The 14,855-nt window shown below is 44.4% G+C and overlaps 1 protein-coding gene across 1 annotated transcript in view; it reads right to left on the bottom strand.

Annotated features, from left to right (window-relative positions):
* The window catches only part of KCNH1 (potassium voltage-gated channel subfamily H member 1), a 189,541-nt gene extending 176,472 nt beyond the window's left edge, over positions 1 to 13,069 (bottom strand). Inside the window, exon 1 of the mRNA XM_067294701.1 lies at positions 12,970 to 13,069. Within this exon, the coding sequence (XP_067150802.1) occupies positions 12,970 to 13,042 (73 nt within the window). The 5' untranslated portion in view covers positions 13,043 to 13,069. The remainder of the gene's footprint in view (positions 1 to 12,969) is intronic.
* Between the last annotated feature and the right edge of the window lie 1,786 nt (positions 13,070 to 14,855).

The following is a 14,855-nucleotide window of genomic DNA, read 5'->3' as shown; positions in this document are numbered from 1 at the left end:
GAGGGAGCTTTCTCTTCTGAATGTAGACTCAGTGGCTCCTCTCAATACACCCATCGCTGCTGGCCACACAAACTCAAATATTTTCTGTATGATGCGTACAGCACAGCGCTCCAACCTAGACACCAGACAACTCAGCTTAATACTTACATTAGTAGAAAGACCTTTCTGTTGGCTATCCAAGCTGGAATGAGTTTCAGCTCCTAAGAATAAACTGAGCAGGATTCAGGCCTCCATACTTACTGGATTTTGCATGCTACTTTTGCATGATTGAGATCTCATTCAAATAATGAACATACTCTGTGCTGGGCCCAGACCATGGTTCTGTGCTGCTTTGGCTCTTGTGGAGTCAGATAACTACACCTGTGCCAAGATGGACGGCAGTGCTGTCACCTGGGCATTAACACGCAGGAGGAGACGGGGCTCCTTTCATGGCTGCAAAGCCCCACTGGCTTTAGAAAGAGAGGATAGGCAGCCAAGAGAGATTAAAAGACACAGATACAGAAGGGAGTTTTTAAGGTAGTCCACTATGCTGCCTACTTTTCAGGACCCTGACTGCTCAAACAAACACAGCTGCCATTAACAGTTCCTGCAAGCGAGAGATACAAACAAGACATTTTACCTATTAATTACAAAAAGTTTTGTTTATTTTAACTTCCCCTTTCAAAATCTTTTCTCCTGTTGCAAACTTTAAATGGGTTTAAATAAAACATTCCTGTAGCTATCTAAATCCATTGCCCAATCCCATGTGCAAGATTAAGTGTATCTTTATACACTCTTTAGAATGAAATATGCCAGTAGTATAACCTCAGGACATTTTAACTGCTTTGTTTCTCACAGCCTCTTTTAAATACCATGGTTTTTGCTTGGTTGAAGCACTTTGTTCCAAAAACAATACGTGTCTTTTACCCTTTCCTATGAATAAGTAAGCCAAATCATTTCTCATTGCTAGAGCAAGTGTTTTTGAGTGTTTATTATAAACACTGCATTGTACTGTGTCAGGATATTTTTAAAATTTCATCAGGAAGTACAAAAAAAGACAACAAAATATGCAAATATAAATGCTAGGTCACGTTCTGCTCTGATCTCAATGATGTCGATTACTTCATGCATTCATTCCTTCCTGCTATCTCCCCCTCTCAAAAGGTAACTGCTTCCTCAAGAGCTCCTTGAAAAGCCTCTGCTAACTTAAGTAATTACTTTCCTTTCACACTTAACCTCTACATTGTCTTCAGACAAGTAAACTCCATTTTTTATTAATAGCTATCTAGGGTACTTTTCTGACCACCATTACTATGGTGATCCTACTTTTACCTAGCCTCCCAACACTTTTGGGAGGTAGGACTATGCTCTCAGCCCCCCCCCTTTTTTTTTTTATAGATAAAAACAAAGCACTAAGTCCACAAAGGAATTTAAGCACCAAAAGGTGAGACTTCTTCAGCTGAGCTCCTAGATGCCCAGCTCCCAAAGGCTTGGGAGATGTAAGCTTCCAGCACAGTGTTGGGGAAATAGAACTGAGAAATGTTAACACAACAAACAGAAACATGCAAGCAACAGAAAACACTGAAAAGGGGCTGTATTTTAAGTTTTTTCTCTCCTATAGTACTTACAATGCCCAATATTTTAACATAAGAACAGTTCTTGCAGATAATACCCATGACTCCTTGTACCAGGTGAACGGCATTAATGCAGAAGTCAAAGAGCCACATTCCCACTTGCTTACTTTTTGGCCCAATGAAGCTTGAATTTTTTTGGACGGGCAGAGCTTCAGAAGGGTGCTTAGAGAACATGCACACGTTTCCCTTCCTCCTGACAGCCTAGCAGTTTGGTTGTTCTCCTAGGAGATAAGGAACTACCCGTGGGCAGCGAAAGCTCAGCCTTGATTTCAAGTCCTGAATAACCGTTCTAATTACCAAGCCACTGAATACAGAGATGTCAACATCCTCACTAGGCAAGCTTTTAAGTCAGTTGTCTGCTGTATTCCATGTGTCTCTATTAGGCAATCCTGTTAGTCTATATTGGGTAAGCTTCTTAGGGGAGGTAGGGGGTAAAATGCTTCATCTGAGAATCCAGGTTGGGTTTACTTGTGAGTGTCCAGAGAATCTTTATGTGCCTGTGAAGCTTTAATGGCAAAAACTTGGGCACCTATCAATTCAATGAGTAAGGCAGGGGTTTTGAGGATCCCACTCTTTTATAAGAGTGTCTCACTTCTAGCTAGTCCCCACTCATGCACCTGTACCCTTCTTTGGTCCAGGCCTTACCTGGCTTCGCCACAAGCACACAGGAAATAACCACTGAAGTTGGACCCATTCTCTGGAGTTAACACCATAACTGTAACTCATCTTTTGGCGTGCTCCATTGCCACACTTTTCACTGCTCATCTGGAGGTGGCCCCTACATCCAAAAAAATGCCCTGCAAGGACTGGTGCTTGGAAACTCTCTGTGCAGCTGAAAGCCCACAGGGCAGCCACTTGCCCCTGTGAACAGAGCAGCCAGGCAGCAGAGAGAAGTTGTAGCATAGCAGCATCCAAACTGCAAGGCCAGGAAAGAGGTTTCCAACCCACCAGCCTCTGCCACCTTTCCTTGGGCTGATCAATTCCTTTGTCCTTGATTTTGTGGTGGAGGGAGAGGTGATCTGCACTGGTGGTTTCCATACTTCTTGCACTTTTCTTTTTTCTGTTTTTACTCACTGTGGCCTCAAAGCCCACAGTGTGGGAACCCCAATGTCTGCACAGTGTGTGCAGGAGGGAGATTCTGCCCTCATACCACACAGTAAAGAAGGGCTCTCAGAGATAAAAAGGCATTTTTCTTAGTTATTCGCTCCTCTTCCCAGACCTCTTAAAAGATAAAATAATGACACAAAGATGGTTCTATGCCTACATGGAGAACATGCCTGTATTTCTTCAGCAGAAGTGTCTCAGACAATGGTGTTTTGCCTGTGTGAACACCAGTAAGACACAGCATAAAATAAGGACTCCCACTTATAACTCCCCTGCATCGTTTATTCTGACAGATAACCCGGAGGTAGAAGGGCTGTTCTCATTGCTATCATTTACATTCAATTGCATTGATGCCCCTGACAACGTGCTGCTTGGAGACAGCTCATAATCTGTTAAACAGTTGTTCCTAACAGAAGAAAATATTAAACAACATCCACTGAGGCAAATATTGTCTCTCTGTCTGCAGGGACGCAGGGTTCCAGAGGCCAGGAAACAGCTGTGGCTTTGTTGCACAACAAGCACGAGGGATGTTCTTGTGAACTCTTTGAGCATCACAGAGAAAGCCTCTTGGCAACTCATAAGTGGGTCAACAAGGCCAGGAAAGGAGCAGGTCAGAGGAAGACCATGAAGAGAAACTCACTGCTAAATCCTCCTCAAAGACAAGGAATAAAATATACATATGATAGCTGCAGTCCTTAGACTATATAGTGACCTGAGGCACCTCTCTGAGTGAGCACCTCCCTTACCATGGAATCAAGCCCAACATTTCTATCGCAGTGTCAGTTGGGTTAGCAGTACTGCCTGGCACAAGAAGAAGCCATAAGCATTGCCAACCCTTCTTGTCAGCTCCAAGAAGAGCTGGGGTAAGAGCTGGAGAGGGCAGATTCATAAAAAAAAGTCTTGGGGTTCTGGACTGTGCTGCTTCCCAGAGGTGTTTCGGCACAGACTGAGCAAGGCAGTTGGATGGCACAGACTTACTTGGATGTTTCTCTAACATCCTGCTCCTGCTGCAGAAATACAAGAACTATAGCATCTCAAAGGCAGCACCACCACTTCGCCACGCAGGCTGCTCATGAAACACCCCATTTCATATTCTCTAGTTTGCATTTTCACCAACTCAGTTCTGTTCAATGTGGTATATCCACGTCAGCCTTTACACACTCAAATGTCAGCCCTGTTTTGGATTATCACTTTAAGCTAGTCATAGCTGCTTTGAAGTGACGAGAGAAAAACATTTGAACTCCTTCCAAAATGTAAGAATGGATTTCGCTCAGTCACCAAAACCAGTACCTTCCTCCACTTACACATCATCAGAGAAGAATCACGTTCAAAAAATGTCTTTCCAAGTAACACTGATCCTTTGACAGCAGCGATAGCAAGTCTGTAGGATATTCAACTCCAACAAAATTACCATATCTCCTGAACATTGTTGTTGCATATACTACTTTATTTAATGGAACTGCCCATCAGCTCAAACCTCCAAACGCCTGAGGGCAAGAAGCACCTCACAGACATGTAGCTGGTCAGGACTAGCTGACTGAGGAGAGGCTGCTTCCTTGCAAAAAGGATAGATCAAGTCATTGAAATGCTTCCTCCCTATCACTCCCCCATCCTGCCACCCATTCACACCCAAAGCACCCAGCCTCCCTGCTTGGTGAGGAGCTGAGCCCCCCACCTCTTTTCGGGAGGCCAATACACCAACCATGTACAGGCCTTCCCTGTCCCTTCGGTGACACAGGGGGCCTCCTCTGGGACACACTGGCAGAAGCACAGAGACCACCAGCCAGACACATTCCCACCACACTGCCTGCACAGAGGACACACATGGGGCAACCAAGAGAAAACCTCTGCTCATGGAGCTGTAGCAGAGACCTTGGCAGCCACAGAGGCTGGTGTCCATGGCACTTCCTGATATGTATATTGGTCTGGCAAAGCCACTCACAAGGGTGCTCAGGTTGGCTCTATGCACAAATGTATTTTAAATATATTAATATCTTTCCCCACAGTCATCACACAACTATGCAACTCAAAAATTTGCTCCTAATTTATTCCCCTGTCAGCGGAAGGAGTAGCAGGCTCACCATGATGGGCAGACCTACTCCTCATCAAGCTGACTAAATACTCCCATCAGTCTCAGAACAGAAACTGGCCTCCTGATTATAAACCACAGTCTTTACCATGTTGGGTGTGGACAAAATACTGAGACACCAGCATGTCCCCTTTATCATGTCTCAAATCCCTCCTTTACTGGGGCAAACCTGGACTTGTAGCAGTAAAAAGCACAAACCACTACTGCAGAACTAAAAGAATGGCTAAGTGAATAGGGTTCTTGCCCTATCATTTGATTACCAAAATACTGCATTGGTGCAAATGACAGATTCAGGCCATCATTTCACTGTATGTGAGAGGGCAGGGATAAGAGACCCCTTAGCTACTATGCTGCATTAGCAGGGCATAATGCAGCACAGGTGATATGTCACAGCCAGCATCAGAAATGTGCAATAAACAAACATCTCATGCAATCATCATATGATTAAAGACTATATCATAGAGCTCAAGTACAAGGGACAAATGAGTTTCCAAACAATTCTGGTATTTACAAGCTTGTGACTTTGCATCACAAGTAGTATCATTTTGATATAGAGAAAAAAGGGCTGGTTTCATTTTTGGTAAGGAATACACTGCATGGAAATAGAATATTGGTTATAGATATGTCTATATCAAAATTGCTACAGTCATGCTCATGTTATGTTTTTGCATTAACAATTTGCACAGGATAGGTATATATGTATTTTTATTCAGGCTGAGCCCTACCTTTGAAAAAGAAAGTAGAACAGCATTATTTAGCCATACTGATTAGTTACATTGCTCAAAAGTAACTTATGAGATCAAAATTTGGCTCTAAATCAGTATAAATAAGTCAAACTGAAAAGAATTTCAAGAACCTATTCAATTCTTTCTTTGCACCCATATGATTCAAGGTTTACACTTCAGAGAGGAAAGACACTGGAATCAACCAAATTTTCATCTTAATAGAAGTGCTGTAACTGTGTCCAAAGAAAGTACAAAACTGCTCAAAGGACAGAAGGACTATTCACATAGTCAAAGAAAACTAATAAGACAAAAATTCTACTCTTTCACCCATATTCTTATGTAAGTCAATGGAGTTACACGGATACAAACATCCACTCTGTATCTCTTTGTATTCATTTCTAGACAGGGAGTTGGTCAATGTTTAAATATCCTGTTAAACAACCTGATCTCTCTATAGAATAATGACATAGTGGCCTCAAAAATGTACATCCTTAATATTAAGACTAAATTCTTTTAAGCTGCAGCCTCACTCTATAATACAAAACAACATATTATAAAGTCCTCTAGATAGGTTCATCTGGGGTTATAAGTTTTATAAAAGTTTTACATAACAAAATATTTATTTTACAGAAACAAAAAGGGATTTAAAAGCTCCTCAGCTGCTAGAGCATGAACAAAATCCACTAAACGCAAACATTTCATTGCTCTATTCTAACATGACTTACACAGCATGCAGAGCATAGTGCAAGCCCAGGCTGAAAAGAATTATTAAAAAATGTATTTCATCATACTTACCACAAATAACAAAGGAGACACTAACTAAGACAAAAACTTCAAGTGAATCAGTTTGAATCATTACAGAAAGCAAACGCTAATTTCAGCCAGCAATATATATAAAAAATGGTGCAATTTCAACATGTTATTTTGCATTGTTATAGTAAATATTTCAGAGTAAGCCTCTACCATGAGAAAAATTTAAATTGAAGAGAGTAATGCATTATACAAACATTAGTAGCTATAAAGACTTGATAATTATTTGTATTTAAAAAGGTAAAATAGAAATTAATGCAGAATAATGGAACATGAACGGCTGAAATGGAAAGTGCACAGAGGCTGTCATTCCTATTTTATGCATAGCATCATTCTGTGCCTGTCTCTGAGGTAGTGGTCATACTGAGAGTTAAAAAAGAAAAGACATTTAGACAAAAATAGTGGCTAGCATGAGATAATTTTCAGAAATTAGAAGGTTCATCAGCTGCAAAAGTCATATATTGTACCATTCTTAATAAAGGACAAAAATACTGTTTAACAGTGAGACTTCACCATTTAATTGGCTAGGGTTTTCCCCTCCCCCAGCCTGATCTTAAAAGAAATGCAGGAAAAAACATGTTTTAGTTGCATCAGTTTTATGGGTCTTCCATCAGTTTAAAAAAAGCCATTTGATTTACTGATTATAGCTACAGCCATCAAGAGCCTTAAAAGCATTTGACAAGACCTAACTCTCTGCTCACTTTTAGCTGAGTAACAAAAACACATTAACAAATTCTCCAATGAATGGATTTCATTGAGATTTGTTTTATGATCTTTTTCCAGTATTTAATGCAGAAATAGATTGATAGGTTGAATTATCATAGTAGAACTTTTTGTGCTTTCAGGACATTAATTTTAAAACACATATCAAACGTGTTGTACTTTTTTCCTTACTATAAAAGTCATTTTAAGGAAATCAGGTCATATATTTCTAAATGCATAAAGTTGCACACACAAAATTAAAAGCTCTTGGCCTAATAACAGCCAGCAAAGAAATATTTTATATTCAACTCAAGCAATACTGAGAAAAAAAAAAACAACTGTCACAGACATTTTGATGTATTGACCAATTGCATGAAAAGCATGGTATCTTCTTAGCTGTTGACTTAGAAAAGGAGGAAGGTCAGGAAGAAACAAAACCCTTTTCTTTGTTTCATTCTCAATTTGTGAAAATGTCCCTAACACCGAGCCTACAAGTTGTCCCCTTGTGGTCTGTGATGGCCTGCTGCTTACATGCCTAAATGCATTGATTTAATCAGTGCTAATAAACAGACCTACGCTCCTAGACTTTATTTGGATAAAAGTGTTTTTGGAGGGAATCCTGAATACACAGAGTCTTGCAGGATTAGATACAAAAGGAGATGGACATGAGTACTTCATTGGTTCATCCATCAGATGCCAGATTTGTAGAGGATAAAATTCACTTTGCACAGGGCAAGCCATAGTAATGCAAGAGAAACAAAATCTTCCACTAAGACCAATCTGTACATACGATATCATTTTATTACTGACCCAGCAGTTTTTCATGCAAGCTGAGGCTTTGGCCACATGCTTTCTGTGCAAGGTAAGAAGAATGTTCTCCAGGCCCAGACTCTAAACATTTACATTGATTTTTTTTTTACAGTGAAATTAGCGCACTGAAGTCAAGTGATGGTCAAGAAAAGATGGATAAGACTTTAAACTGGCAGCAAGGAGCAGAAAACCTCCTGGAACTTCCTGTTCCAGCCTTCAAAGTCAGCCTGTCTGGGAGCCTTAAGAGTTAGGCTAGTTTAACCTGGACACTGCATCTTGTAAGAAATACATCAATATTGCCCTTCCCTGCACACAGCTAACTTTGTTTGCTCAGTAGTTTTATGTCCAAAACAGTCACTAAAATATGTTTCCCTATTCAACAGAACCTTGCTAGATCACTCTGAGACATAATTTACCTGCAGCACAAGGCTTCTGAGCTGGTTCTCTCCAAAGACTGAATCTCACCCAATATTGGTTGAAGACTCAGTGTACGTTATGGAAATTTGTGAACTGGCAGGAAACCAAATATATTCCACCAAGAAGGAAGAGAAAAGTTTACTGCACCCCAAAATGCGCTTGCTTATTTCAACAACAGCAGTTCTATTTTCATTATGAAAACACTTTCTTACTCACTGATGTTATTCACTGAAAGTGTTGGTAAGTAGTACCCCAGGCATGCCCAAGACCTGACTACCCTAGGCACCCTTCTCTACCCCAAGACTCAGTGACTCCTACAAACGGCAAAAACTCCACTCTACAACTAAAGCCATTCTAGATGTGTCTACTTTGGGTAGGTAAGAGCGATACAGAGCTTGTCACATTGATATTAGTGTACCCTACTATCGTAACAACTCAGTAGTCTGAAAGTGATTAGACCCACAACACCTAAGATAATAAACCTCGTCTTTTGGGGAAACATGCCTACACTGCTTCTAGATCCAAACTGACTTAGCTGCAGCCAGGGCTGTGCCTCCACACAGTGCTCCTCACTGCTTTCGGTTCTGAAGTGAAGGCAGGCAGAGCCAAGCTGTAGCAGACACAGCGCTGTTAGGTTAAGGATTGGTTATGAACACTTCATTTAAATGAATATTTTATTCAAGTGCAAAAATATGAAAGTACAACTCAGTTTAGTTTCTCACTCTGTATGTTAGTTTCTTCTGCATTTCCCTCTGGCTGAAGACAAAAACAGGTTGCTTGGTTTCAGAGCTGTTTATAAGGAATGAATTTCTCTCATAGGTCTCAGGCAAGGGTACAAGGTTGGAAGGGCCAGGTTGCAGAATGTTTACTGTACTGGGACTTTACAGTCTCCAGTGGAAGCAGTGCCATAAATCATGAAAACAGCTGCTGTTCTCAGGATTTGTGTCTGAAAATGCTTTTTCTTTCCTTCTACAGGGGACTCGCCTCATCCTCCAAAGGGTGCAGGTTTGCTTCCACACCTCGTGTCTCCTTAGGGTGTTCTTAGTGGATTTAGTGGAAGCAAGACATTCACACAAACCCTATGCCCTCAAATTTGCCCTTTTTTCAGCCTCCTTGTTCGATCAATAAACAAGAAAAATGCCTGCGACTTCCACTGAAATTCCAAAGCCGTGCAAACACAAGGCCTGGTTTTGCCATCCTTCTACCTGAAAAATTCTCACACATCTCAGGGAGAATTTTGACCGTGAAAGGGCTGCAAAATCCAGACAACAATTACGTAAACCTAAAGTATTTTTGACTCCAATTATTGATAAAGCATTAGAATATCACATAAAATTAGTTTTCTCTATAACTTACTGCATCATTTGAATTGAGTACCTTGGCCATGAATCAAGATTATAACAATTATTGTTATAGTGCTTTGTATACTGTTGAGTGTATTACATTACCCGAGGAAAAACATTAGTATCACATTAGCAGTAACCATCAGGGGCTAGTGATTCTTTACATACTGCACTGTTTTACAGTCTGGGCTCATTTTCTGTCCCATTGGGCGTTCTAGTCTTTAAATATTTCAAGGCTTCAAACAAGTTTTTGTCAACCAAGCACTACACGCAACATTTATTTTTCTAATTATACATGGCTAGTTTAAAAAAAAAAAAAAAGCTTTAAAATATTAAATACAAGGCAAGCAGGATTACAGTGTCCCAGGTCCTTAGGATTTTTTCCCCAGACTTTCTACAGGTTGTTGGAGATACTCATTTCAAAGAAGGAAGAACCTTGTTATGTTCACACTCAATCCAACAGGTTTTCCTTTGAGATGAAATAACAGAGGACCAGATGAGGTCCACAGGCCTAGGCTGATGAAACTATATATATCCTTTCCAGTGTGCACTGTTTTAGGGCTATCCCACCCCAGAAGCAATCCAAGGATGGACTGAGAAATTCTTAATTCCTTCTTTACTCCAACACGGGGAAACAAAATACACTGCAGCTTCTAACCTTAACATAGCTCTTCTGGCTGGCATTTAGTGAATGAGAACCTAAAGAACAGCAGTTTCTCTCAGTTTATTTGCAACCTAAGCAGAAGCTCCTGCCCCTAAAAACTCTTCAGGAGACAATTCGGACTAAGGGAGTTTGGGACAAATCTTGCTGCAGATGGTGCGATATAAATATGAGCAAAATACTAAACCTGAGGGAAAAACCCTCAATTTGCATGCCTGCATACACTGCTACTACCTTTAGACATTAAAACTGCATCAGCTTGCCAGTCTCACATCTAATATGAAATGCTGTCCAAAGAATTACTTGTTAAATTACTGGTAAAAATGGCATAATTAGTGCTGTCTTTAGAGTAGTGCTTCTAAAAGTGGTTGCATGCCAATTAATTTATTACCATAAGGCCCCTTTCACTGAGTTAACTCCCTCCCCCCAGTGTATAACATATAGCAAGAGAGTGTTTTCTGCAGTTCATCTGCAACTATGATGCATGTAAAGCACTTGTCCAGTATCAGTTTCATTTCTATGACTAAATTCCTCTCCTTTCATAGGAAAAAGGGAATCCTCCTCAAAGTGGGAACATTCATATATCTATATCAATTTAATATCCGTTGGCACTACTTAACTTGCAGGTGCCAGCAAATACGATTTGACAACAAGCCCAAGGTTTATTTGGCAAATCCCAAATGACCTAGATAGTTTCATTGTGGGTCACATTACTAGCCAACTGAATGAAACCGAGAAGGGGGAGCCAAACCTCAAACTTTACAGGCCCATTTAAGCACTCCTCCTGTGGGCTTCCCAAAGGCCAAGCAGGCTGGCTAAGAAGAAACAGGCAACAAGGAACTGGGACGTTTCCATACTGCCCCCATGCTGACCAACACAGTCAAGCCAGATGCAGAGAGAAAGGAGGCTATGTTGAAAGAGATGGAGGCTAGAAGAGGCTGAACATCCCACATCTGAACTGATTCATACAGCAAGCAAAAGTGATGGCATCACATTTACAGCACAGCTAGACTGGGTCCAGCAAAAGCTAGAAGGCACATTATGGAAGGAACGGGCTTCTAAACCTGAGTCACTTCCCAAAGCTTCTCCTAATACGTCTGAACTGTGCATCACTTCCTATCAGACTTAATCTAAAAACTTGTATTTATTACAGCCCTCGGGACTTGCTGAGCATTTGGAAACTGAGTGCTGTCGTTTTATCTGTGCTGTCTAGCACCATGCATGACACAGTCTTAATAATGAGGGAAGAGGGGGGAAAAAACAGAGCACAGCTACTGCTGCATGACCTCCTCCCCCCCCCATCATCTCTAGCCCTCAGTTGAATTGTTGAATCAAGCTCTTGGCACTGAAAGTCAGTGGAGAAATTTGGTTTTTAATTAAGAAAATTATTCACAAACTCAAGGCAGTTAGAGAAAAGCATTAGATAACTGGTGTTGTAAGATAAGAGGAACAGTCTGCATGTAATGAAATGCAACATTTCATTTTATAAAGAAGAGGGCAGGATTCACCATAAGGATGGCTGTTATTTTTTCAGAGAGTTTTCAACCCTTTCTATAGGAAAGTTATGGAGAAAAACAACCTATATATGGAGTCTTGCAATTCTATGTCAAAATATGTTCATCTTGGTTTTTATCAAAGGCTATTTCTCCAATAATAGCCCCTAATTAAAAAAAAAAAGATGCGAAAACTATCCTTTGCATTCCTTTGATAATTTGAGGTTTTAGCTGCTTATCAAAAGAGTTAATTTTGTTTGCCTTATCAGAACAAAATGGACTATATTTTTTTAAATAATTAAGTCATCTTGTCTTGTTTTCATAAGGAGCTTGATCCCACATATTCTCCATCACGCTAGAAGTTCTTAATCCCTTAAGCAACCCCATTGAAGCCAACGGAAGCATTAAAAATGGCAAAACTTGGGCTCAGAGCTTTAAGAAATGCACATGCTTTGGTTTAAACAAATACCTAAATGCCTGCATGGTCGCAGGCTTACTGAGGGAGCTTAGCTTTTGCTAAGTCTCTAAGTGAAAGAATCTGGATAACATTAATGCATATTTGCATGCAATTGTGAAATTCGAGGCATTTTCCACTCCACAGTTTTCCAAGAGAAAGACCTGGTTACAGTACACTAGCAAAAAAAAAAAAAAAAAAAAAAAATCTGCCCTCAGCCCTCAAAATGGCAAACTCTCTGCTCACTTATGACAGATCTTTGCGTTCAACTCGGACGAGCAGCCCTCTCCCACCGCCCGACGCCGGGTTTTCCCTGCCCAGAGACCATCTTGAATCTCCGCATCACCTCGGCAGCCGAAGCCGCGTTGCCCTCGCAGCCGCGGCCCCCGCCGGCGCCCCGCGCCCCCGGGCCGGGGCCGGGCCCGGGCGCTGCCCCCGGGCGCCCCCCGAACCGAACCGGCCCGGCCCGGCCCGGCCGGCTGGCGGCGCAGCCCCGCCGAGCCGGCGCACCTGCAGCCGCCGCCGGCCGCCCCCCTCGGCGCACCGGCTCCCCGGGCGGCGGCGGGGGCTCCCGCAGCACCCGGGCGGCGCAGCCCGGCGGCGGCTCCGCTTCAGCCGCGGAGCGGCGGGGACTCGCCGCCCCTCGGCGCGGGGGCGCCCCGCGGGGAGAGCGCCGCGCCTCGCCGCGCCGCGCCGGCTCCCTCGGCCCCCGCCCGGGGCCGGGGCAGCGGCGCTCGCCCCCGCTCACCGTTAGACCTTCGCACGATGTTCTCCAGAAACGTGTTCTGAGGCGCCACCAGCCCCCGCCTTCCCCCGGCCATCGTCGCGCTGCGGGAGCGCCGCGCTCGGGCTCCGCTCAGGCCCTCGCGGCGCCGCGCTCTGCCGCCGCCGCCGCCCCGCGCCCCGCGCGCCTCATGCCGCCGCCGGGACCGCCACGGCTGTGCGGCATCAGCCCGCCCGCCCGCCGCCTCCCGCGCACCGCAGCCCCGCGGCCGCCGCCGCGCCGCCGCCGCCGGACCTCCCCGCAGCGCCCCCTGCCGCCCGCCGCCGCCGCGCCGCGCCGCGCCGCGCCGCCGCCCGCCGCCAGGCCGGTGCGGCAGCGCCACCGTCTGGCGGCGGCGGGGCGGGAGCGGAGGGCTCGGAGCCGGGGGCGGGCGCGCGAGGGGCGGCGGGAGCGGCGGGCGCCCGAACGGCCAACGGCCAACGGCCGCGGGGCGCGGGCCCGGCAACGGCGCGCCCTGAGGGGAGCCTTCCCCGCGGGAGCCGGGCGCTGCTCCAGGGTCCCGTCACCTGCCGGGCCCGCGCTGCGCCTCGTGGGCTGGGACCCCCCGCGTGCTTGGAGACCCCTCGGGAATTGCTGGCGGCGCCTGCCCGGGCAGGGGGCAGCGCCGGGGCCTCCCGCGCTGGGTGCGACGCGCCTCCAAACGGCAGAGGTTCCCTGCTCCGGCACGCTCAGACCCCCAGCTGGTTGCTGGTGGTTGCCTCTGCTATCCCTGCTTGTATTTGGTTCTTTCCTAAGATGATTTCTTTTAAAAGGTTACTTAGTATTACGGGGTCAAACCAATAACAGCTCAGTCAATGTGATAAACTATTTAAATATAACCTTTGACAGGTCTTAACGTCTTTGATGCCTCTGAAATGTTTAATTTACAAAGGTTTTTTCTTCAGGGATTAAACTACTTTGTTCTTTCCCTTTTACCAGTCTATCAGTAAATGGGAAGTACTCAGATCTCTTTAATGACAGGTTTTCTTGTTGGTGTTGGCAGTGACTTGCCGTAATGCCTCATTAAGTGCAGTACCTACAGACTCTGCATCTTAGGGCATATCCAAGACAATAATATGCTTTTGCGTAATCACATAAGGGGAAAAAAAACCTATTTTTTACAATACTAGCAAAAAAAGCAAGGCCAGGACAATGCTCCACAGCCATCCAGGCTTTTCAATTGCTAGCAGTGTCCCTAGCAGAGCTTTGGCGCTGACCGGCCCGCCTTCTCCTGAAAGAGCTCGGCAGAGGTCAGAGCATTGCCAAGGCCACTGCAGCCGGCCTGAGCATGGCTGCGCTGTTTGGGGACGCCGGAGTGTTCAGCTCTGCGAACGAGCTGTGCCGTGCCACGTGGTGTACGCCCCAGGGAAGGGTCCGGGGCCCTTCGGTTTAGCTAGGCAGATGTGGCCTGTGGCTATCACCGAAAGATGATGGTATGCAGCCACTGTATCTTGGAGAGCTGAGGGGTGGAAGAGCTCTGCAATTATTTTACAGGCAGGTGACAACTTCACTGCAGCATGAGCTACCGGTGAGTCCCAGAGTGTCCCAGTAAGGGCAGCAGCCCCTACTGCCTTGCTTGTCTCACAGCTGCAGATCTGGATCACTCCTAAAATCCCAGAATGACCCAGCCTGCCGTCAGGCATATGAAGTAGCTGCACCGTGGGAGCTGCTTTTGAACTGCTCATGAACTGCATGCTGCCCAGCCCTGGATTTATTGCCAGAGACAGGCAGGTTAGGAGAGATAATCAAGCACCTGAAGTTGCAAATAGAATCCGAATTTTGAAATGGTGGATTTTGAAAAATCTCATGGAAGTGTTTATTTGCATTTTTACACATCTATAAATCTATCCCTAAACTGTACATACAAAGAG

Source organism: Apteryx mantelli, chromosome 3 (genome assembly GCF_036417845.1).
Source record: "Apteryx mantelli isolate bAptMan1 chromosome 3, bAptMan1.hap1, whole genome shotgun sequence".
NCBI lineage: Eukaryota > Metazoa > Chordata > Aves > Apterygiformes > Apterygidae > Apteryx > Apteryx mantelli.
Note: the sequence above shows the minus strand (reverse complement) of the source record. Positions and strands in the feature narration are given on the sequence as shown.